Source organism: Pelophylax lessonae (genome assembly GCF_965119305.1).
Source record: "Pelophylax lessonae genome assembly, chromosome: 3".
Lineage (NCBI taxonomy): Eukaryota > Metazoa > Chordata > Amphibia > Anura > Ranidae > Pelophylax > Pelophylax lessonae.
In genome coordinates, this window is record NC_138770.1 from 515,227,448 (window position 1) to 515,254,145 (window position 26,698).

At 42.7% G+C, this 26,698-nt stretch overlaps 1 protein-coding gene across 1 annotated transcript in view; it reads right to left on the reverse strand.

Moving 5' to 3' along the window:
- PLEKHG1 (pleckstrin homology and RhoGEF domain containing G1) overlaps window positions 1–26,698 on the reverse strand; it is a 247,362-nt gene that overhangs the window by 10,801 nt on the left and 209,863 nt on the right. The window contains exons 8-14 of the mRNA XM_082249953.1: window positions 23,516–23,698; window positions 19,930–20,025; window positions 16,048–16,134; window positions 12,998–13,031; window positions 10,090–10,185; window positions 9,540–9,578; window positions 9,416–9,438 (exon numbers count right to left, since the gene is read on the reverse strand). Of these exons, the coding sequence (XP_082106079.1) occupies window positions 9,416–9,438; window positions 9,540–9,578; window positions 10,090–10,185; window positions 12,998–13,031; window positions 16,048–16,134; window positions 19,930–20,025; window positions 23,516–23,698 (558 nt within the window). The remainder of the gene's footprint in view (window positions 1–9,415; window positions 9,439–9,539; window positions 9,579–10,089; window positions 10,186–12,997; window positions 13,032–16,047; window positions 16,135–19,929; window positions 20,026–23,515; window positions 23,699–26,698) is intronic.

Consider the following 26,698-nt stretch of genomic DNA (forward strand, 5'->3'; position numbering starts at 1 on the left):
AATGTAGATAGACAGAGGAGGGGGACAGTGACCAGGAAGGGGGGCAAGTTATATAAAAAAAAAGATGGGGAGGTGGGGGTTAAGAGGACATGTGCTGGAGGGCACAATGGGAGGGGAGATGCTAGAAATGGGGGTTGGATTTGAAATCCAACCCTTCAAAAGGAGCACAAGCCCTCTCCCCTCCCATAGCGCCCCCCCCTCCCCCAGCACATAGCCAAACCCTCACCTCCCTACTAGCACAAGTGGAGATGGGGGTCTGCACTGATGGGGGTCTACACTGATGAAAGGGGGTCTGCACTGAGGTCGGGGTCTGCATTAATGGAGAGGAGTCTATACTGATGGAGGAGGGTCTGCACTGAGAGGAGGGGGGTCTGTACTGATGGAGAGGGTCTGCACTGATGGAGAGGGGTCTACACTGGGGGGAAGGTCTGTAGTGAGGGGGGTCTATACTGATGGAGGGGGGTCTATACTGATGGAGGGGGGTCTATACTGATGGAGGGGGGTCTATACTGATGGAGGGGGGTCTGTACTTAGTGGGGGAGGGCCAAACAGAGGGAGGGGGGTCTATACTGATGGAGGGGGGTCTGCACTGGTGGAGGGGGGGGGTCTGTACTGATGGAAGTGGGGGAGGTCTGCACTGATGGGGATCTGTACTGATGGAAGGGGAGTCTATACTGAAGGGGGGTCTATACTGATATAGGAGGGTCTGCACTGAGGGGAGGGGATCTGCACTGTTGGAGGGGGGGTCTGTACTGAGGGAAGGGGATCTATACTGAGGGAGGGGGATCTGTACTGAAGGGGGTCTGCACTGACCGAGAGGGGTCTATACTTAGAGGGGGGGGGGGGGGACTGTACTGAGGGAGGACTATAGTTGGTGGAGGGGAGAAACAATGGAGGGGTGATACAATGTTTTTTCCGCACCGGGTGACACCAACCCTAGGGACGCCACTGAAAAGAATGCAGCCTACCTCAAGTCATGCTGATTGACAGCAGAGAGTACTAGATTAACAGTATAGTCAACTGTGAGCAGTCCAGGTGTCATTAGGAGAGCGCTGCTTGCCAAGAGAAGGGTACTGACAAATAATGCTATGTAGATGCACCCAGCCAACCAGAACATTACAGGAAATTGCATGGGATTGTGAATATCTCATCTGTGGTTTCAAACTGGGAAGATGTGGCATTCCTAGAACAAAAATACAGGCTACAAGTCTTTTTGATGGATTGGGAATGGTGCACTACAGCTCTGGCTAAATAAAAAGCTTAAGCCTTGAGAAGGTAGGTTATGTCCATTTTGTGTCTCAGATTTCAATTTTGATGGAAGTTAAGTTTAAAGTTAAAGAGTTATGGCAGATGGGTTAGTTCTGTCATTGCAGGCTTACTTTAATAGCTGCAATTAAAGTGGAGTTCCACCCATTTTTTCACTTTAGATCTATGTAATCCCCTTTAAAACGACTTTTACCAATGGAAAGTTTTTTTTTTTTTTTTTTTGTTGCTAGTAAATACCTGATTTTCTGCTTTATTTATCCTTTTCTCACTTCCGGGTCTGGTCGGCGATTACGTCATTCGGCGATTCGCAGTGTGTGCTGGGATGGCATGAAATCTCGCATTATTACACAGGAGATGAGCTGCACTGTGTGCTCTGCCCCGCCTCCGCCCCGCCTCCTCTCAGTGAGCTGTATGTATGTAGTGTATTGAGGTTGTGCTCCGCCCCGCCTCCGCCCCGCCTCCACTCAGTGAGCTGTATGTATGTAGTGTATTCAGGCCATGCTCCGCCCGCCTCCGCCCCGCCTCCTCTCAGTGAGCTGTATGTATGTAGTGTATTCAGGCCGTGCTCCGCCCCGCCTCCTCTCAGTGAGCGAGGACTGAAAGCATTATAGCTCACTGAGAGGAGACGGGGCGGAGGCGGGGCACGGCCTGAATACACTACATACATACAGCTCACTGAGAGGAGGCGGGGCGGAGGCGGGGCGGAGCATGGCCTGAATACACTACATACATACAGCTCACTGAGAGGAGGCGGGGCGGAGGCGGGGCAGAGCACACAGTGCAGCTCATCTCCTGTGTAATAATCCGAGATTTCATGCCATCCCAGCACACACTGCGAATCACCGAATGACGTAATTGCCGACCAGACCCGGAAGTGAGAAGAGGATAAATAAAGCAGAAAATCAGGTATTTACTAGCAAAAAAAAAAAAAACTTTCCATTGGTAAAAATGGATTTTTGTAAAATCTTACCGTAAAATCCTTTTCTCTTAGCTCATCGACAGACGTAGTCCTCGGTGATACACCACCTTCGGTTATGTTACCTCCGCAGGAGCAGGACTAGACAGGAAATTAAAAAGCTCTGGCCACACCCTAGGGGCAGTCCCAGAGGGTATATCCTCTCTCTCTCTGCCTCAGCAAATCAGTTATGTTAAAAAGCAGTGCTTAGAGAATTTAACCCAACCCAACTCCAAAACAGAGGGGCGGGGACTACGTCTGTCGATGAGCTAAGAGAAAAGGATTTTACGGTAAGATTTTACAAAAATCCATTTTTCTCTAGCGCTCATCGACAGACGTAGTCCTCGGTGATACACCACCTTCGGGACGTCCCAGAGCAGTATCACAACTGAGGGGTGGGAAAATGGAAATCAAATCCCAATCTAGAAGGCCCAACCGGTGCCAACTAGAAGTTTACAATGCTCATCCTTAATGATGAGACTCAACAAAACAATTTTCAAACAGAAAAAAACCCTCGAGGTAGACCACCGGTCTCCTCAAATTGCGGCCTGCAAAACCTTGCGGCCAAATGAGGCATCCGCCGATGCCGTCACATCAATTTTATAGAATTTAGTAAAGGTATGTACCGACGACCAAGTGGCCGCCTTACATACCTGGACCACTGACGCCTGATGGCGAAAGGCCCAGGAAGTACTGAGCGCTCGAGTGGAGTGCGCCCTAACAGGGAACGGAGGACTCTGACCCTTAATAGAATAAGCCTGTACCACCGTTTGTCTAATCCATTTGGCAATGGTCGCGGCAGATGCAGGCAAACCCTTTCTGGGGCCATCCGTGATCACAAAAAGTGAATCCGTCTTACGGAATGATTCCGTAGCTTTCAGGTATACCCTGATTGCCCGAACCACACCCAAGGAATGCAACGCATGTTCCCGATGATGCTTGGGCTGAGGACACAAGGAAGGTAGTACAATATCTTCATTCAGATGAAAATCTGAAACCACCTTAGGAAGAAAAGATGGCTTAGGATGAAGTACTACCTTATCCCTATGAATCACTAGGTATGGGGACTGGCATGATAATGCAGCCAGTTCTGACACCCTGCGAGCAGAAGTAATAGCCACCAAGAAGGCCACCTTCTGGGATAAAGTAAGCAAGGGAATCTCCCTGATGTTTTCAAAGGGAGGTTTCTGTAGAACCGACAAAACCAAATTAAGATCCCAGGGCGGTAAGGGCGCGCGGACTGGAGGAGCCAGGTGCCGCACCCCCTGGATGAAATTCCGCACCAAGGATTTGGTAGCTAAAGGTTTCTGAAAGAAGATTGCTAATGCTGAAACTTGACCCTTGATGGTGCTCAAGGCTAGCTTCTGCTCAACCCCTTGTTGCAAAAAGGCCAATATTCGAGACACCGAATAGGTACGTGGAGGAAATCCTAAAGATTCGCACCACGCAATGTAAGTCTTCCATGTGTGATAATAGACTTTGCTGGAAGTCGCTTTCCTTGCTTTAATAAGGGTAGGAATGACTGAAGTAGACAAACCTCTGTCCTTCAGTACTTGGGTCTCAATGGCCAGGCCATTAAAACCAGCGACTGTAAAGCACGAAGGTAAATAGGTCCTAGAGACTACAGACACTCCCTGAGACGAAGTTCCCACGGAACGTCTGCGACTAACATGTCCAAGTCGGCCAGGCCGGCTTGAAGAGGCCAGCCTAGAATTTCTAGGACCACTGGCGCTGATAGGATCTGAACCAGGCGTCCCTAGAGCTATCTGGCCCCGACCATCCGAGAAAGTCTGGTCGTTTTCTGTTCCCACACATTTATCAGATACCTGATAGTTATCAGGAAAGGTGATCTTTTCTGGTTGAACCTCAGGGACCGAAGTCACCCGACTAGAGGCTACTTGGCCTATCTGGTCAATCAGATCCGATTCCTGTGAGGTATCGGGACTAATCTTAGGAAAAGGTAAAGGAAAAGATCTATACAGGGAACGGTAACTACCGCTTCCTGTACTTAAATGTTGGAAGGGAAGAATCGCACCGGTAGTAGTGGTAGATGCTCGATCTAATGTCCTGAATACCGGTGAAAACGTCCCCCCACCCTGAAATCGGGTGGGGGCGCACCTTCAGGCTGTGTACTCCTTTACTTCGGGTTTGGCTGGGTTGGTCCTCTGCTTGTCCGACCATCCCTTCTTGAACCCTCCTGGAGGAGTCTTGCCTTTCCCGGGAGTACCAGCCGGGCGCCCTTTATGGGCGGTAAAGAAAGGTCCTCGCTTGTTGCGAGGTCCCTTAACTTTTGCAGCCTGTGGCAAAAAAGTACTCTTGCCCCCGGTGGCATCCTTAATGATTTCATCTAGGTTGGCTCCAAATAGACGATTCCCCTGAAAAGGGAGATTGGTCAAAGTCTTTTTGGAACCTAGGTCAGCTGACCAGCATTTTAACCACAGCACACGTCTGAGGATCACTGCTAACTTAGATGCATGCCCTAACAAGGGAGTAGTGTCCAAGGCTGCGTCACAGATAAACCGTAGCCCTTGTATGATCTGTTCTATCAAATCAGATGTCTCCTGGGGAATATCTTTTCCCCTAAGATCTTGGCGTACCATTTTCGCCCATTCCGTAAGTGTCTGGGAAACTAGACCAATAACAATTACTGGTCTAAATGCTGACCCTATCAGAGAAAAGATAGTGCGGGACTCCGCTTCTATCTTTCGATCCACCGGATCCTTAAAGGACGAAGTGTCCTCCACTGGAATAACCGTGGCTTTATTCAGCCTGGAAATAGGCGGATCCACGACTGGTGGTACCGTCCATTTCTTAATGATGGATTCCTCAAACGGATAGCGTCTAGCAATACGCTTGGAAATAGTAAAGGTACGTTTAGAATGCTCCCATTCTCCTTTAATCTGATTACCAAAACATTTAGGTACAGGAAAAGCCTTCGCCGTCTTGATGGGCTTATTAGTCCCAAAAGGCCTTTCTGTTTCAGTTGCCTCTGCCGGTAAAGCCTCAAGTTTTAAGGTTTCTTGCACTGCCACAACTAGTGCGTCCACCAATGCTTCTTCCTGAATTATAGCAGGAGAAGAAGCGTCCTCCTCACTGTCTGAGGGGGCTTTACCTGGGATAACAGCCCTTGCAGAGGAACCTGCAACTGCAGTGACCATCTCTGAATCAGAGTCAGAGGTGTCAGATAGTATAGGGGTAGGCGGGGGTCGCTTCCTTGACCCCCGTCCCTGACAGGCTGCCTCCACCCGAGCCACCATAGACTCCAAAATTGCTGTAAATGACTCTATACTCTGTGCACCGGCGGGTCCCGAGGCCCCCTCGAGGGAAACAGGTGGGGGAATATGTGTGGCAGGGTCCATAATAACTCCAGTTACTTCCTGGATGATATAATTCAAAAGTAAAGAAAAAACTTTTTTTTTTTTTTTTTTGACCCTCAGTGCCACAAAAAAAACCCCTTAGTGTTACCTGCTAGGGATCCCTATCGATCGAGAGAGAGAGAGATAGACCCCCAGGCTCACCACTTGATGTTCAGAGTTAAACTGCAACAGCTTACAGCGCTGTCTTAGACAAACAGGAAGTCTTTTGGCTGGCTGCCCAGGAAGAAGGGAGGTGGCTCCGCCCCTCTGCACGCCTTCCGGCGCCTCCCCCAAGCTCCACGAGGTGTAGAATCACCTCAAACATGGCCGCCCCCATGCTGGAGACACGAGGCTACGCCAAAATGGCGGCTCGTGCGATCCAGCAAAAAAAATGGCGGCGGCCTGTGCTGACTAGCAGTGTGCTGCAGGCACACAACACTCTCTCTGCATGGGGATATGGCGTGGTTGGCGGTACCGGCCCTGGCGGACCGCATGGCCGTTCGGGAGGCCTGCTAATAGCTGGAGATCTGATTTGGAAGGCAGTCTACATGTCCATGGCTTCTGACTGGTAGGTAGCTTATACTTAACCCATAAGATTCCCAGAATGCCACAGATTACATCTTTAAAACATGTATACAATAGATTGTTAGCTCCCAAACCAAGCCTCCTGGCTTTTTGCACACATAAAATCACACTCAAAGTAGGAGGATTTGTGACATGTTATAGGATAGAAAGAACTCTTTCTTACCATACAGAGAGGGGCCCGCGTTCACCACAAAACCCGTCAGGGAAAAAGGGGGAACATACTACTCACCATACCGGAACCAGGCGGGCACCAACTCCTGACAGTACCCCTCTCCACCGGAGCGGGAGGGCTGTCGACCGATACGGACGCCGTGACTCATGGCCTTTGGCGTTTCAGCGAGACGTTTAACTCGCGGGTTCAGTCCTTTTAATGGGACTTTGTCGCGGCCGACCCAGCGCGGAGCTATGGCCTGCACGCGCTCGTAGGCTGAACTGGGGTGACCACCGGATCTCGACATCCAGCCCGTCGCCCAGTTCAGCTTTCTTGCTTGAAGATCTCACAGGAACACTGGAGAAAAAAAGCTGTCTAAAAATCCTTTTAGAAAAAAATTCTTGCCAGGACCTAAGATCCCAGCAAGGTATCTAGGTCCTTACTCCTAACTAGACAGAAAATAACTGATTTGCTGAGGCAGAGAGAGAGAGGATATACCCTCTGGGACTGCCCCTAGGGTGTGGCCAGAGCTTTTTAATTTCCTGTCTAGTCCTGCTCCTGCGGAGGTAACATAACCGAAGGTGGTGTATCACCGAGGACTACGTCTGTCGATGAGCGCTAGAGAAAAGTCGTTTTAAAGGGGATTACATAGATCTATGTAATCCAATTTATTAAAAATGGGTGGAACTCCACTTTAAAGTCACCTTTATTCTCCATCTTTACTACCTAGGGAGTCACTGACCCAGAATTAAAATACAGCCAGTAAAGTTGGAACACTTAACCCAGGGAGGTAGCTAGAAAGCACGGGGCCCCACAGCAAAAAAACCAGCTCCCCAACAGAAAAAACCCCCACAATTGTACAATACCGCTAATTGCCACAGCAGATGGGGAAGGACTAAAGAGGACACAGATGTGATATTGAGCAAGTAAAACTGGCCATAGACAGTTTGAATCTCAGCCGGTGATTTGAACCATGTATGGGGCAGGCTGAATGTACCCAAGCTGATCAAAACAACTTGGGTACAAGTAGCCAGCTGGATTTTACATGCAATTATTGCTAGCGGCTGTTATAGCTGCTAGCAATAATCACTGTGTTGTGTGAACACAATAGCTCCGAGGGAGGGATTACCCTGTCAACACTGTATGGTTACAGGAATGAAACGTGCTCTGTCTATGACTGGTCTAAAGCTATATGGATGGGGACAGTTGGTCTTATTTAGCAAGGCAGCTAGAGAAAAAAGATAGATGTACACTGATCAAATGTACACGTATCCTGTGACCTTGACACTAACCGACACTAAGATAAGCCTGTAAAGGATGCCTAAAACTTCACTGAAGTGTCAGATACCAGCAGTAGCTGTAAATCTGCAATTCTGCAAGGTTTTGAAAAGCTACCTGGAGGAAGATATATATCCTTTTCTTTTACAAGGTTGATGAATAGTCATTATGAGAAGATAGCAACAGCATTCCTGAGTACAAATCACATTCTTGGTGTCAGTAGCACCTAGAAATAGGGTTTCATTGGTGTCAGTGAGAGTTCTACTGACATCACGGAAGAAGGTACATTTTATCATGTCTGACTGTGGTACAGCCCAGTATTAAGCAATAAGCATCAAATGGCTTGAAATGTAAAATGTACAATAACGTGCACAGAATGAGTTTGAGTTGAATAGAGAATGTACAGCACACTATACAGAATGGGGAAGTTGTGGCGTATAAAATTTACAGCACAGCATACAGAAGGGGTTGACATGGGATAGAAATAATGCAGTCCAGCATACAGAATTTGGCATTGTGAAATATGGAAGGTATAGCATGGCATATAGAGAGAGGCATAGAATAAGGAATATACAGCATGCCAGAAAAAATGAGGCAGTGTGGAATAGAACATATACAACAGGGTGTATAGGAATAAGGTGACGCAAAATAGAGAAAATACAGCATAGCATAGGAAATTAGGTAGTTTGGGACATGGAACATACAACATGGCATATCATGAAATGAGGTAGTGCAGAAAAGGAAATGTACAGTGTGGTATTTGGAATGAGGCAATTGCTTTAGCCAATATGGAATAGTTAAGGTACAGCATGGTATATGTAGTAAGCTGTTGCGGAATAGTGAATGTATAGTATGTTCTATGGAATGAGCCGATGCCGAATAGGGAATGTATTATATAGTACATAGAATGGGCTGGTGTGGAATAGTGAATGTACAGAATAGAATTAGATGGCATGGAAGGTAGGAAACTTACAGCATGACATATGGAATGAAAAAGTGCAGAATATTGAATGTATAGCATGGTAAATGGAATGAGCCAGTGCAAAAGGGTGAACCTACAACATACAGTATGTACTAGCAGAGGTCATTTCCTTCCTTAATAGATATAACTTTCACCTACTGCTCAGGCATATAAAACACAAATGATCCCGGGCTCATTCAGACCTCCAGCACCATGGATTCGTTTGTGATTGCAGCGACAGCTCAACCGATTAATACTTTCACCTGCAAAAATCAGTCAGCAGAGGAAATCTTCCATTACTTGCTTCCTTTATCATGATCTGCTCTGCATGATGTCTCAGTCAGAGACACAGAAAAGGTGAGTAAGATTAGAATTCATCTACTGGCTGTTTGCTTACAAATGTCAGCAGCAATCAGTTGAGCTGTCACTGCCATCAGTCATGAGACTGTAGTAATAGAGGCCTGAATTGGGGCACAATTTAAGGGCAGTGGCATCCACTGCTTCAAATTTTTGTCGCTCTGCCACCTGCCACCCTGGTCTGGGTTGAATAGCAGCCATGTGGGCCTATGGTGTTAGTTCCACCAGCGTCTTGGCCTATATACCTGGGTCAATGACTCACTAAGTGTTCAATCCCAATGAAAACAAACTTGCCTTTTCTAAAATAAATTTCCAATGATAGAGGCCATATATGTGTTATGCCATGTTCATTGCAAGCCATGCAAACCCCCTTACTTACACACACATATACACACACACACACATTTGTTACCAACTCTTTAGGCTGCATAGTAAGGGACGAAGAGGCATGGGATCAGAACATACAATAGTCTAACAACCATTGCTTACAAATACTGTAACCTTACCTTCTGAACTTCTGGGCTCAGATCTGAAAAACAAAGCAAAATAAAAAAAATAAGACCACAATAAAATGCATTGAAAACATTTTTCTTTATATATATTTTTTTTTTTTTAGATTTTTTTGCTTACCATTTTGATTCATTACTTTATGCAGGCTTGAGGATGGTTCTGAAAAAATAAATACTGGTCAAAATGTGCTCTAAAAATGGTAAACGAATTGGCTTCTAGGCATTTATTAAAATCTATTGTAACTTTTGCTTTCTTTGTGCTGTCCGCCCCAGCACATATGGTGCATATTATTAATAATATAAAACATATGTGTGATTGCGAGGTACATTTGTTCAGTCATATAAATAACTTTTTCTCATTTTACTATAAATAGCTCTTTACGATTGAAAGCCTACAGTCATGACAGTTCATCATCAGGAAGGTCAATGTATAAAACTTGTCTAAGACATAAAGATACTGCAGTGAAATACAGTACTTGGGCAGCTGACAAAGCCGCTTCGTAGTTAATTATGAGGATCCAATCTGGTAGTCTTCACAAGCCTCCAAAGCACTGGTTTCAATGGCCAACCCAGTGACTAGTGTTTACACTTAAACAAGAATACATAAACTGTATCTCAGCACCTGAATGCCTAGTACTATAAAATTATAGAACTAAATGTTTGTTTCTTACCAGACTTTCTTCTGACTCTACATGAAATGGAGTCTTCTTTCAAATTTGTAGAGGATTTCTTCTCGCCCTCTACACCATAGGAGAAGCCAGGGTGATCTAAAATACATAAACCGTTTTCATTAATGATCTGCCATGTGAATACGTGAACAGTGAAATCTGAGAAACAAAAGAGAACATCTAGTATTAACGAGTGATTGAAAGGATGTGTGAGAGGACCATCTCCATGCACAGAGGAAGCCTCAAGTGGTTTTCCCAAGGCTCTGGCTGTTTGCTCATGTATACAAGACCAAAAAATAAAAAGCCAGCAAACCTGTCACTATTGACAAATTGGTACATCCACCTATATTTTATAATGCCCACAATGACTTTGAGGGTGTGGTCAAGTCTGAATTTCTTGTCAAAAGGATGCCACAGATCTCATCGTAAGTGCTGTGCATACCTTGGAGTCTAAGGGCTCTTTCACACGGCCGCTTCAATTTCTTCTTCCGCTGCGGCACTTTTTTTTTTTTTCACGGACACGGATGACATTTGTGTCATCCGCTCCATATGTCCGCATATCATCCCATCCGTTTGCGGTTGATATACAGACATAATGTATGTCTATGGGGATTGCGGACGTCAGCGGATGACACCGCTGACATCTGATTTTGCATCCGTTCCGTTTTTTTAAAACGGAAGAAAAATAGGTTTCTGTTCCGTTCCAAAAAAACGGAACAGAACTGAAAGGACACAAATCGGATGTCAGCGGATGGTCATCCGCTGACATGCGCAATCCCATTGACATGCATTATGTCCGTATATCACCCGCAAACGGATGGGGTTATATACGGACATACGGAACGCCCGTGTGAAAGAGCCCTAACTCCATTACCTTACATCAGGGATTCCCAAACTAAGGCCATGCAGTTGTTCAGGAACCACAATTCCCATCATGCCTAGTCATGTATGTGAATGTCAGAGTTTTACAATGCCTCATGGGATGTGTAGTTCTGCAACAGCTGCAGGGCCGTAGTTTGAGAATCCCTGCCTTACACAGTAAATAAGGCTTCTAAATTAAAGGAAATTTTCACTTTAAACAAATGAGAAAGTGCATTAAAGCACCAGAGTTTTTGCTTAGAAGGAACCCCCAATACAAACTATAATATTACATACTTGAAACAACAAAAATGTGTATCACTGGACCATATGCATGCACAGAGGGTGTGCCAGGGCACTCCCTAATTACTCTGTGCGGTGCTGATTCCCCCTATTGCCCGGGTTTCCCCCCCCCGTGTTGCTTCTTTCCCTCTGCAGTGCTGCTGGCTTTCCTCCTCTCCCCTCCCCTCGACTGCTGCAGGGATGTTTCAGGATGGAGAGCAGGGGAAAGGACTAGCCAATATTTCATTTACCAGCCCCTTCCTTTTCTAAATGAACACAGTGAACACACTCACTTAATGTGTTCATAACGGAGGCATAGTAAACTGTATTTAATATTCTTCCCTTTGCGAAGAAAGAGGAAGCCAGTCAGCACAGAGCAACTTCAATTCATTCACTGTCCAGTGCAGCTGAGGCTGCAGAGAAAGGCATGTGAATTTGAGCTTTGGGGTGCACACCCTAATGCAATATTCTGCGCACACCAATTCCTGGACCAAAAAGACTAGAGCAAGTATAGGGAAAGTGAACATACCTTTAGGCCCAATGCACATACTGTGTTTACCCCAAAAATAAGACAGAGTCTTCTATTAATTTTGGCTACAAAAAACACATTAGGCTTATTTTCAGGGGATGTTTTATCTATTTACAGTATGTACATAATACGATATGTAAAAAAAGTTACTGTGTCCCGTCTTCTCTCCCCCTTCTTCCCTGTCAGCTCAGGAGTCAGCATGATAAAAATCCCGTAATCTCAAAAAAAAAAAAACCCTAGTTAAATCCCTTTTAAAATCATGTAATCTGCACTGTAAATGTCCACTGTGTGTCTTTGTGTACCTTATTGTGGAAAATACCTAATTTACAGCGCCACTGGGTGCTCACGTGACTTGCCGTAGTTTCCTTCCCCGCTCCGAGTATTGCAGAGGGAGGGGCTGAGATCCCGGCTGACTTCAGCCCTGCTCCAAGCACTACAGAGGAAGGGGCCACTGATGTCAGCCAGGAGGGGAGGAGGAGGAGTTTCGGCAGGTCATGTAAGCGCCCAGCAGCGCTTTAAGTCATTTATTTTCCACAATAATGGTACATAAAAGACACACACTGGACATTAATTTAATCCTTTTTCAGCGTGAATTACATGATTTTACAAGGACTTTACCTAGGGCTTATTTTCGGGGTAGAACTTATATTGCAGCCCTTCCTAGAAAATCACAATAGGTGTTAATTTCAGAGTAGGTCTTATTTTCGGGGAAAAACGGTAGGTATCATAATACATGCATCCAGATGTGTAAACCCACTTTAAAGACTTTTACCTATAGGTAAGCCTATATTAAGGCTTACCTATAGGTGCCTTAAATATCTCCTAAACATGCACTGTATAGGAGATATTTAGAGTGCATGTTCCGTGCCGTTCCTTAAGAGCCCAGTGCCGTGAACGGCGGCTCGCGCGGGAGTGATGTAATCGTGCCTTCGGCCAATCAGATGGCCAAAGGATGTGATCCAGGAAGCAGGACGGCTGTCCTGTCGGCACTGCGGGGGCTTGGTTTTTAAGGTAAGTACTTCATAATTAGCTAGTATGCGATGCATACTAGCTCATTATGCCTTTGTCTTTACAGGTTTTTTTTTTCACATTTTTTTTCAGTGGGTTTAGTTCCTCTTTAACTTTCCAGGCCATAAAACGCAGGAGGCCCATGTGCATGAGGCCTTAGCAAAACAAAGTAAAAAAAAGAAAGATATAAGTCACAGATGCTGAGAGCACATAAAAGCACACAGATAAACTTACGTATTGCATCCATTTCCAGAATAGCTTGCTTTGCCTACAAATGAAATGCATCATGTTGAGTTTAGTATATCTGTCAACTGTACATAAATACTAAGCACACCAGTATAACAACTTACAGTAATACATAAATAGTACTAAACACATAATTTTTACAAAAGGTTTTTCTTTCACTTTAAATTTCCAGATATACTACTTTTTTTTTTGTTCATAAACAAGAACATGGCAGACCTACATACTGTATATAAACAATGTCAATCATCACTAATCTACCAATTCTTTCCAAAAGTAATACAGATAAATGTAATTTTTACATGGTACAGTTTTAAGTAAATTGCTCACTGAATTTAAAAAAACCTATTCAGTCTTTGCTGAACCAAAAGGCAGGACCAAAACAATGGCTGATTAGAACTTCTAGGAGGTTCTGGACAGCATAGGAAGCTCTACCTGAAAGAATATTGTGGAGTACAAAATACACATAGGGCCACTTCACAGAATTCTGCCATATATGTATAACTCTTCAAAAGGAAAAAAGCTCTTCAGATTTAATACAATTTTCACATTTGTTGCGTAAAATGTTATACATTTCATAAGGAACATTCCCTGAATAGTGCAGAAATATTTAAACAGCAAATGCCATGCAAAGATATACCACTATGTGTCACTACTAGACTATTCTGTAGGTTTGGTATATCCTATCTATGCAAATACACCGCTCAAAAAAATTAAAGGAACACTTTTTAATCAGAATAGAGCATCTAGTCAATTAAACTCCTGGGATATTGATCTGGTCAGTTAAGTAGCAGAGGGGGTTGTTAATCAGTTTCAGCTGCTTTGGTGTTAATGAAATTAACAACAGGTGCACTAGATGGGTAACAATGAGACAACATCCAAAACAGGAATGGTTTTACAGGTGGAGGGCACTGAAATTTTTTTCCCTACCCATCTTTTCTAACTGTTTTTCACTAGTGTTGCATTTGGCTAAGGTCAGGGTCACTAGTGGAAGCATTAGGCGATACCTGTACCCTATAGAGGTTGCACAGGCAGTCCAGCTCCTCCAGGATGGCACTTCAATACATGCCATTACCAGAAGGTTTGCGGTGTCTCCCAGCACAGTCTCAAGAGAATAGAGGAGATTCCAGGAGACAGGCAGTTACTCTAGGAGAGCTGGACAGGGCCATATAAGGTCCTTAACCCTTCAGCAGGACCGGTATCTGCTCCTTTGTGCAAGGAGGAACAGTATGAGCACTGCCAGAACCCTACAAAATGACCACCAGCAGGCTATTGGTGCTGACGTCTCTGACCAAACAATCAGAAACCGACTTCATGGGGGTGGTCTGAGGGCCCGACATCCTCCAGTGGGCCCTATGCTCACTGCCGGGCACCGTGGAGTTTGATTGGCATTTGCCATTGAACTCCAGAATTGGCAGGTCTGCCACTGGTGCCCTGTGCTTTGCACAGATGAGAGCAGGTTCACCCTGAGCACATGTGATAGACATGAAAGGGTCTGGAGAAGCCATGGAGAACGTTATGCTGCCTGTAACATTGTTCAGCATGGCTGGTTTGGTGGTGGGTCAGTGATGGTCTGAGGAGACATATCCATGGAGGGATGCACAGACTAGACATTGGCACCCTAACTGCCATTAGGTATCGGGATGAAATCCTTGGACCCATTGTTAGACCCTATGCTGCTGCAGTGGGTACTGGGTTTCTCCTGGTACACGACAATGCCTGGCCTCATGTGGTGAGAATATGCTGCCAGTTCCTGGAGGAGGAAGGAATTGAGACTATTGAATGGCCCCCTATGCTTGCCTCACCTAAATCCAATAGGACACTTCTTGGACATTATGTTTTGGCCCATCTGATGCCAACTGGTTGCTCCTCAGTCTGTTCAAGAGCTCAGTAACTCCCTGGTCCAGATCTGGGATGAAATACCCCAAGACACCATCCGTCGTCTCATTAAGGGCATGCCCTGAAGTTGTCATGGGGGCCATACAGATGACTGAGTACCATTTTGAGTTGCTGCAATGGCATTTCAGAAAATGGACTAGCCTGTGGCATCATTTTTTCACTTTGATTTTTAGGATGTCTTTGAATTCAACCCTCTGTAGGTTGACAATTTCCATCAAACAATGTGGCATCCTTTCATTCCTACCACATCACCCAACCCATATCAGTATAGATATCCAATAGTGATATCTTTCCCCATTGAGATCTGATGTTTTTTCAAAGTGTTCCTTTAATTTTTTTGAGCCGTGTATATACCACTAGGTGTCACTACTAGCCTAGGTCTTGTATATCTGTACTTCTAAAACTTGGCATAGATTTTATTTTTTTAGCTAGATTATTTTCACTGACCTCCATATAAAACTCAAGTTGTGTATTTTTAATATATGAACTGAAAAAGGTTAAGGTGAAATGTAAAACTCTAGTGTTTACTTTGTACCCAAAATGAAGATAAATAATCCGTTTATGTAAGAAAATGAAAGCACACCGGAGTTTTGTTTAAAAGCTAGCACAGACGACACCATAGTAAAAGTAGAGTTAAAACATTTTGCAGATTACATGTTTCAACTGACAAATAAACTGGATTGGTTACCACCCATCATACAGTCCTTAACTGCCAGCACAAGGGATCTATTTAACTAAATTTGTGGAATCAAGGTCTCAGTTGCATACATCTGCACATGCACATGGAAGCTGCACATCATATGTCTTATGAGTTTATTCTAATCTATAGGAGTAACCACAGTGCATAATGCGATTAATTACATAATCTGACAGTATGCCACATCAATGCTGCAGAGGGAATAGCAACAGAAAGATAAATTAAAAATAAATTCAAATAAAAAGATAAATTCAAATAAAAGGTTTTATTATTGCTAAGTAGGGCTATGTAGCAGAGAATTCTGCTCCCATTGTGCACTCTCCTAGCTACGTATACATGAATTGTGCCTTGAGAAGCAACTCTAGTTAAACTCCAGTTTTCATAAATCAGCCACCCAGGCAGCAGTTTCCCCTTTAGAATTAATATGTGAGGTGTGTGTACAAACCTTGGCTGGTATTTTAGCAGGGTGATTCTCCAATATCAGCCTTTTCAAATGCAAAATCCAGAGTCGTTTTTCCTGTTGAGACTTGGCCTGTTAAAATGACATCTGTTAAGAGGATGGACAGGAAATGTTCTGGAGATATTCACTGCCAGTATACAGCAGCAGAATGAATATATATATATCCCCCCCCCCATATACCACCAATTGACAAAAAAGTTTACAAAGTATTTATAGTCCCATTGATTTGATTAGGTCTCAGTTTGACTGTTTTTGGCCCTGCAGCTTGCTCCTAGCTCTTGCATGATCTAGATGTAGCATATTGTTGAAGTATTCAAATTATTAATGTTGCATTTTAATCTCTCTCAAACTCTAGCTAGTCATGAACAAAGAATCTGGTCTTTGCAGAGTCTGGGTATCACTAATATTTAGTAAGTGGTAATATGTTTCTTAAAGATCAAATGTAATTTGTTAGTTGGTACCTGTGGTAGTGGCCAAGCAACTCACACTGCAGTGCCCATCACTGCACAGTCATTAAAGCGGAGTTCCGCCCCCCCCCCTCCAAAAATAAAAAGTCAGCCGCTACACATACTGTAGCTGCTGACATTTATTATTAGGACACTTACCTGTCCTGGAATACAGCCATGTCAGCACCGCAGCCGATGTTTCCATAGACTGTCAGATGCTGCAGACACCATTGCCGGTAAGGGAACCCGGCAGTGAAGCCTTGCGGCTTCCCGGCCGAGTCTGTACTGCGCATGCGCGAAGTGTGCTGCACTCGGTTGCTGGCCTGGAAGTAGAGGGATGAGGAGGGGGCCGAACATATGACGTACCTTTCCGCAGTGAGGCTGACGGAAGTGGGGACAGGGTACCTGTCAAAAACAGGTACCTGCTCCCTGCCTCCCCCCGAAAGGTGCCAAATGTGGCACCAGATTGGGGGGGGGGGGGGAGAGACAGATAAGCGGAAGTTCCACTTTTGAGTGGAACTCCATCTTAACTCACACCCTTGTCTCCACATGTCCAGGCTTTCCACTCACTCATTCTATTCATGGCCTTAAAATAAAGCCACAATATCCATAAGACAAACTAAGTAGGAGCTCAGGGCACGCTGGATGTCCAAGAGGCCCAGCTACAATCGTCATGCTCGTGCAGTAGACAAGGAGGATAGTATAATTGGTCAAAGTTGAGCACAAGCCCATAACTTCAAAGGGGAAGATGCATTTGTGGAAGATGCATTTGTAAACAGTTGGGGTCTGACAGCGTAATCATACCTTCCAATTTTTGGAGATGGGAACGAGGGACACCTATTAACAAACATATGTGGGCATAGGACACACCTCCCTGCCATGCCCCCTTAAAGGAGAATTATATATAAAATTATTATTTAAACCCATAAGTGTTTTTTTTTTTTTTTACCTCTACTTAATTCCTTTATACTGGCTTTTGAAATTGACAAATGCAGCAATTTAGAAATTGGATGAAAGGTTTTGCACGGGGAAAATAAAAACTGTATTTTATATACAATTATATAGATCAGACCAAAATGAGGGACTAATGAAGGACAGAGGGACTTTTTTCCAAATCAGGGATAGTCCCTCAAAATCAGGGACAAATTGGGAGCTATGAGTGTAATTTCAGTAGACAATGCAATGAGGTGGTTTGTCTGTGCCTATTGCAATCCACGTCAATCTCAATTGATGGGAGGGGAGGCTAGATGTCCTTTAAAAACTTAAACTTAAATAGCTTTGTTATTGCACTGAAGTGGCAGTATACACTGCCTGGCAGGCGACTGGTTTGCCATAAAAGCTACTTTCGGTAGAGTAGTTGTTGTAGTCACAGCAAGCAGTTGATCACTATTTTGACAAGTGTGCTGGATCTGCAGACCAACACTAACCAGACAGCTGTCAAACCACCGAGTACCTGTGCACATTTTAGCAGGGTTAGTATTTATGCCATCTGTTCTCACATGTAGGAAATAGATCTTAGAAAGGTTGTAGTAACAAGACAGACAGCCTTGTTTTATTCTTGGGGAGGGGGGGTGTTTTTTGTTAAAGTATATCTAAACCCAAGAACAAAAAATTATTATATAGACGCTTACCAGTGCATAGATGTAGTGGTTGCATTGGTTTCTTTTTTTCGCTCGACAGTTATTTTTAGTAACACTTCCAGTCATAGGGTGACAGTGCCTCTATGGAGAAGCGCCATTGTAACCCTAGGACAGGAAATATATTCGGACTACAGAAAACCTCCTCCTGGCCAACATATGGCACTTTTCCACTGCAAGTACCGGCTCGGCTCTACTCGGCCCTGCTTGGCCCGGTTTGGTTTTCCACTGCTGGTACCGCATGGTATAGTATCGGAACGGTTCGGTACGGTATAGGTTTGCTTTTCCACTAAAGTAGTACTAAAGTTAAGTGGGTGGGATAACAACGGGGTGGGTGGGATTCTCTGACCAATCAGTGGCTAGTAGTGACTGCATGCAAAGGATTGTGGGATACGGTACCAGTTTGGTACCTGTTGGAACCACAATCGAGTAGGTACTGTTTTTTCAGAGCCGTACCGTACCGTTCGGTTCCATGCAGTGGAAAAGCAAACCTATACCGTACCGAACCGTTCCGACCCTATACCATGCGGTACCAGCAGTGGAAAAGCACAAAAGCGTGCCGAACTGGTACGGTTCCATGCAGTGGAAAAGCGCCATTAGTTGGAGGTGTTCTGAGATTCACAAAAGGAGAACTGAGCAGGATTCATAGAACTGCTTGAGACAACACAGTAGAGGACACAATACACAACCTAATTTCTGGCAAGATCAACAGTTGTTTTTTCAAACAGATCTAACAAACCTTTTTCAATGGTATGCTTAGCAGACCGAAAAGGGAGCAAATCCTAAAAGGTAATTGTTAGGGTTTATATACACTTTAATGGTTTCCACCTTCTCTCTACCTGTACATACATTCTTTTTGGCAAAAAGATTTTCAACAAAGATTTTTTCTAAAGTGGGCCTTTCTCCCCTTTCCCTAAATTTCACATCAGCATGCATCTCTTCATGTTGGTGTGAAATCACCTTACACATTTTTTTAATGGTTTTCTGCTTTACATGTGTTTCTTTTCCACTTCCTGGTTTCCCTGAAGGCAGCGGTGACGTAGCCCTGGCCACACAGATGGCCCCTAGGAAGGTAAGGTCACTATTGCCTTTAGGGAAATCCCATACCTAAACTGCAAGATTTCGCAGTATTATCATACTGTGCATGCACCATACAAAGTTCAATCAATTTCCTGGGGAAAAATATTTTTCTGTTGGAGATCTCATGAGAGTTTTTACCTCCAACAGACACCTGCAGTATCGTACTGCACATGCACTGGATGAAGGGCTTCATCTGGCGCATGCACGTTATCGTGGACATTTCTCAAATGGCGGCATGGGACCCAGGCAGCACAGAGGCAGAACAAAAATGGTAGGAAGTAGGAATAGTAGGAAGAAAAAGCTACAAGGATATAGGGAAGTATGATTGTTTATTTCCCCTCTATTAATTATGAACAGGTTTATACAGTAGGAACATGATTGTGATTGTGGATGGGGGGGGGGGGGTCTCTTTAAAAAGACAGAATGAAAAGAATATGCAAAGAAGTTCACTAAAATCTTTGCATTCTGTATAGTTCACCTGTAAAAGATTTATTTTCCCCAACAAAACTAGAGCCACATTATAAGTAGATTCTGTAGAGAAGGCAATAGTGCACTTCTCTGTAGTGCGCTTGTAATATCCTGATCTCCTACTAATTACATATGTCAAGATTCTTCAAGTCTTTCCTGTAAGAGATTAGCACAATGACCTTTCTGGGCTTTGATCTCATTTGTCACGTAGCAAAGGATGAATGAAAATATATTACCTGTACAGTATGCTGAAGCTTGGGGCTCTTGTAGTGAAACACACTGAAACTGAGGGGCTCTTTTGGAATCACTTCCACCAGCATAAGGTTGCAACACTACAGAAGGCAAAAAAATAATCATCAGTGGTACTTCTCTTAAAAAAAACTACCCACTTGGTTTAACACTATGGAAGTATGTTTCTGAGATATAACGTTTGTGCATAAAAGTCAGATCAAAGCCTTTCAGTCAAGTTTCAAAAGACCTTCACTATATTATATCAAATTAACTAAAACTGACAAATATAATATGGCTGCATGCACATGGGCATATCAAAATAATCCAATATACACAGAATCTGGCAGAAAATTCTGGTGTAAAAAATGCTTGATCTGGCATGCATTGATGCAAATATTTACGCAAGTTGATTCGCGCAAGGAATATGCTCATAATTTAATTCTAGTGGCTACAATATTCATTTGTTTTAGCCACTAGACTAAAATTGTGTGCATATGCGTTAACTATACTAGTAAGATTTTCTCTGAATACAGGTTGTGGCCATTTCTTGTTGCCCGTAAACGCTGCTCTAAAATAAGTATCCAAGTGCTACAGTGCGCATGGACACATTGAATAATATAGAGCTGCGTTCAAGAAATAATAATAATAATAATTAAAAAAAAGAAAATGAAGAAAAAAAAAAAAGAGAAAAAGGTCTCTAAAAGTGGCATTTTTTCTGCCCATGTGCACTAGAACTAAAACAGGAAAACAAGCCTATATTTTATCTTAGTGGAGACATAACTGTATATATTTACTTCCTATCGTATGTATACATCTACTGCATATCTACTGCTAGTGTTTTCAAACTCAAACTATTTCTTCAGATGCTATTTTAGCATCTAATTAAGAGATTTTGACCAATCCCCCCACCACCAAATTAATAGGAATACTCGGTATAGTATTGTGGTGGGGTCCATACTTTGAGCAGCTGTCATCCTGCTGTTCACATTGTTCAGAGGGTGGAATTCTGCCTGAATAGCAATACTCACACTTATGCATCTTCTATTTACTTCGCTATACCAAGATCCTTTCTATAGCTTACAGTGCATCATTCACCACTGTTTACATTATACGGTTATACAGTATGAAGATCTTGTAAAATCAATCCCTGGAAAATTCTGTTGGCCTTGCATTTATATTGCATACATTTATACTCTACTTAAAATTCCCTGTCATTTTACAATGTTACTAAAGGCCAGATGTCCCCAGAAGTCTGCTGAGAAATGGTTAACCTCATTGGTCCCCAACAACTTGGACTGGTTCTTTCTGCTGACCTCATATCATACATGAGACAGTAGTGACATGGAGGTCAGCAGGAGGAACCAGTGAGAGCCATGGGGGACCAACGAGATAGACAATCCCTGTAATGTTACGGACTTCACATGAATAGATCTCAGGTATGTAAGGGCATTTGGCAGCATGGACAGCACAAAAGGTGAGTATTTCCAGTCATCTTTTAGTCCCCTTTCACATGATCAGACCAATCGGGTCTGCTTGTCCGTTTTTCAGGCGGATCTGATTGGATCACCCATTGTCCTCTATGGGGAGGCCCGCCTGGCATCCAATCCGACAAGATCCACTGAAATCAGACGTATGGCGATACACGTTCGCCATCCATCCAGCGGGTCGGATCGGATAAAAATGGACAGGCGGTCCATTTTCATCCGATTTCACCATAGAGGAATGCTGGACTGACAGGTCTGTCTCTGCACAGTGAGTGGAGACAGACCTGTCATCCACCTGCTTAGTGGGGATCAATGGAGCGATCCCTGCTGAGCAAGTGGGGTCCATCAAAACACATCCGTCCCGTGTGCAAGGGGCGTTATGAGAAAATCTTGCCTTATTAACGTAAGTTTATCAACATTGTCTGTTTCATGTTCACATAATCTCTTTCATAGACAATGATAACCAAGTTATTGTAAAAAGAAATCAAAATTTAAAGTTTAAAAAGATAAGAGGTTCACACATTACATTAACCAGCACACCAAAGTAGCATTAACAAATTTAGATTGGCAAAATTTTACAAAATAAATAGTGAAATATCAAATGTTTTATGACTAACATGGTCAAACATAAGACTTGAGAAAGAATCAGCCCTTTCTAATGTTGTCATCCTTCACCCCAGACTAACAGGTTTCTCTACTGTGCTATTGTACCTACAATATTATCTGTATGTGTTGTCAAGTTTTTGGCTAAGGACTTCTTGCGCCCCAGTGACTGCATTACAGTACATGTCTCGGATTGTCTTATAGAGAAGACCTTTTATTAAAACTGGGGAGTGCAAAACCTGGTGCAGCTTGGCATAGAAACCAACCAGCTTCCAGTTTTCTTTTTTTTTTTGTCAAAGCTTAACTGAACAAACTGAAGTTAGAAGCTGGTTACCATGCACAGCTCACCAGATTTTGCACTCTCCAGTTTTGGTAAATCAACCCTTTAGATCCTGGGGATGGTTAACCTGGTCACACAGATCTATGAGGTTTTACTATATATCTTTCTAAATATACCTTGTAAAATTTAGATAACTAACTGTAAATCAATTTATGCCACTTCGATGTGTTCGCTCTATTATTTATACATTCTGGTCAGCGGCAGTTAGTATTAACTGCCTTTGACCACAGTGTAGGACTGGGATTTCTAATACAGCATGAGTGCTTACAGATTTCCTCTTGTTTCCTAATTTGATGTGATCAAGGCAGTTTGCCGATACATGTTAGCCTTCCTGTATACTCGTTTTATGTAACAAATACATTTTCTATATGGATTGGGAGTTGCCGGCTCACCTACTGGATTTGTTTCCTATATTGATGCTTGAGTCATTTTTAAGTCTTTATTCCTCTATCCAAGACACGATGAAGGGAGTCATTTTTTGCCCCCCCCAAATGCGATGGCTGTTTTCTTTATGTTTGAACTGTGAATGATTAAAATCTTTTTGGACTCTTTCACCTTATGTTCCAGTGCCCATTTGTGTACATTTACAATCAGAATCATTCTCAGGCACCGACTGAGGAAGGCCTGTTTGCTTTGGGAGCTGCTTCATCAAGCTAGTAAAAGTATCTGAAAATTTGCTACATTTAATTGTTTGAACATAAAAATCCCAACTCTTCTCAAACTTTTATTTTGGGAATTCACTAGGTAGTAAAGCAAAGATAAAGATTAATGCCTTAGAGTACGCACCTTAAAAAGTTATGACAGCATCAAAGAAGGCTCTTAGTATCCTAGCTTGACAAGCTCCCTTCTAAAAGGTGCACAGTAACCTCCTTTGATTTTGGCAAAATAATCTTCAGTGGGTCTAGAGAGCCAACAAAATTGTGCACCATAAAATAAAGAGGGGTCCATAGATTTTAGCATATCTGTCATTCTTGCAGACTGTTATTCTCTGACACATGCTGCAGTCATACCCTTCTTATAAGCAACTTTTTTCAGTGTGACACTAGAGACTTCATAGGACTACTGAATCACTAGAAGTCAGTAACAAAATGTGAAGCAGCCACAAAGGAGACCTTGTTCTAATGAATGAAAGAGTACAGCCATTGCTCTGGAGCTGTGACTTACAAGGATATGGGCTTTGTATGTGTAAGTGTCGTCTCTCTTCTTTGTGATGAGGAGAAGTCTGTCAAACAGAAACAAAGTGCGCTCGTTCTTGGCTCGTTGAAAGCGAAATGTTCCCTCCAAGACTAACTCCCCATAACTTGTCAAGTCTGGCCCTTTCCAATTCGTCAGCAGGCTCTGAATCTCCTGTAAGTGAAACACAATAGAAATGTCACTTGCGGTAGTTAACTACAACAGATGGTGTACAGATATACATTATAGGCTAAAGAAAAATCTTCAGTGCCAAGTAATAAAATGGAATATGCAACAAAGTTTCCAGGCTGGTAAAATATATTGGAATAGTCTTCTATTGTATACCTTTTTAACCTTACGGTGTTTTCGTTTTGAAGTAAATATAGTTATATCATCATAAATGAAACACAGATTTATATCAATATAAGAGTAGACGAAAACTACTATCAACACAATAAAACCCATTTAGAAGCAGATTTTTTCATTCTCTGCCTCTATTTAACAATTTAAGTTTCAAGTAGCATATTTTAAAATATTGTTGGAGGACGAGGCTCATATTTGTTTGCATGAGCCTTCATCTTTTGACCATGGAAACCATCGCTCCCTCTACCAATAAGGGTTGAAGTAATTTTTTTAAGACCAACATGCAGATTATTAAAAAAAACAAACAAAAAAAAACACTATTTTAGGCTCCTTTGTACACACCTGGTATTCTCACATTGGAGAAAACATCCATTCATAACAATCCACTGGGTATTGTTTGCCTAGTAACCCAGAACATAAAGCTTCGGGGTCATGCATAGCTTCTTCTCTGACAAATGTGGAAAACTCCATCAACGTAAATGAATTAAGCAAAAAAGATTTTTCACTCAAAACATCTTTTGCGTTTGACATATTGGTTTTGTTTGTTTTTACTGCTATTTAAATTCCTCTTTTTCTAGCCTCACCCGTTTTTTTAAATAATTCAAATAAGATTACTAAACCAAGGGAAATTGTAAGTAGAAACTGCTTCTAGGGAAGCCCTACACATCCTCATCAGACCTTACAAAAAAACCCTGTGTGTCCAGATTAGTGACCACTACGAACACATTCCCTTTGTCTAGATAAAGGCCAATAGGGACATTTACAGAAATTCTCTCCACTCCCCCAACTAGGAAAAGCTTATATGGCCCAAAATCACACCCATCCCTAGGTAAGACCTATGTGACTCGATCATTACCCCCTAGGGAGGGCCAATGTGGCTTTATCATTGTTCTAACTAAGTGAATTCAAATCTAGCCTGAACACCATCACTTTCACTAAAAGACCTATAGTACATGATCCGATCAGTCCCCACAAGGTCTACTTGGCCTAATGTTGCCCAACTCCACCACAGTCTTACTTGGCCTGGTTATTCCCAAGGAGAACCTTACATGTCAGATCATCTGACTGCTTGCTAAGGGCAACAGCCCAATTTTTCCACTACTCCCCATACACTTTGTAACAGAAAAGAAACATTTAAAACACACAGATAAACTTTATAATCTATAAAGTTTTGCTGCATTTTTTCTAAACATAGCCATTTACTAATTTTTATTTTGTTTAAAATGTTACTACTGCAAATTATTTGTCAAGTGTTAAAAGAGTTCTGTTCAACTGTTTCAGACTTTTACACACTGTTAAAAGTGAAAATCCTATATTTAAAGAAGGGCATAGCTATTATTATAGTGCCGTTTATTAATAAAAAAAAAAAACAATGCCTTAGATATCACACTATTAGCAGGAAGGAAGTGTGAAAACCTTTGAACAGAACATAAGCAGTGCTGATTAAACTATGCTGATATATTCAACTCTAATAAAAATCAACATCACGCAGAGTATTTGTAACACATGAACTGTGCAGCTGCCCAAACACAGAGGGAAACATGTGTGTCTGACCTCTATTATTTCATGTAGAAGCTAGAAAATGCTAATTGCAGGGTCGGCTCAGGCCAAGCCTGAATAATTACAGACACTGATAAGTGTAGGAAAATGATTACAAAGCCTTTTATTATAGTTTTTCCATCTTACAATATTTGGGCTCATTAAAAGTGAAAGCATAATAAACAGGCAAACAATTTGGGGGAGCATACCCATGTATTTCCAAAGCTGCTGCAGCTATGAACCAAAAGACATGTATATTAAAAAAGAATAGCGCGCAAATGCAAAAGAAATTACTACCAAATCTGAAGAGAGTCCATAAATAAAAATGGGGGTTTGGTCCCACCATATGGCCATATCGTGCTAGGACCCACTGATAGTGGGGTGCTTTGACGCAGTAGTGGGCTTGAGCACGATATGGCCATATGGTGGGACCAAACCCCCATTTTTATTTATGGACTCTCTTCAGATTTGGTAGTAATTTCTTTTGCATTTGCGCGCTATTCTTTTTTAATATAAAAAGTGAAAGCATACCAAGTATTCACTTAAGTTACCATTACCCCCCCCCCCCCCCAATTTGTCCCCTCTTGTCAGTAAAAGTTTTTCTTTATAGTTTTTCCAGTTAGGGGATTTGTTTCCTTTCTTCTTTTTAAGTTGCATTTGGGTTTTCTTTATTTTTTTTTCCCTCCCTCCTTCCTGCTCTAGTATTGCACAGATTAGTCTCATATCACCAAGTTATAATGCATGTCTTAGGTGCTATAATTTCTAATTCGCTAAGCACTCATTGAATTGCTGAGAATAATGTTCATTATGGCAAATAGCTTAGTATATTAAACCTGTTGGCCCTTATCAATCACATTACTTTATGTGGTGTTTTTTGAAGAAAAAACCCTAATCTAGAATAAACTATTTATTGATTTATAAATGGTCTATGCTAGACTCTAGCATGTATGCTTTTCTAGGTTGTGCCTCTAAAAGTCAACCCTTTTCCTGGTGGCCACTCCTCTTCAGCAAGTCATAACTGAGCAGACCTGAACCAGGACATAAAGCTCTGCTTTCATAATCAAAAGAACCAGTTAGGTTGTGTTTTATTTCTAATATTGATAGTATTAAATGTGGTGTAGTGGATTAGTGGGGCACAGAAACAACAACAGCTGTGCATGGATGGTGGGTGGGGGGACACAGAAGAGGCAAACCTTTTTTGGATCAAGGGACACCTACAGGAGGCAGAGTGGAAGCTGTTTATCTTTGGGGGTGGAGATAAAAAAAAAGGAC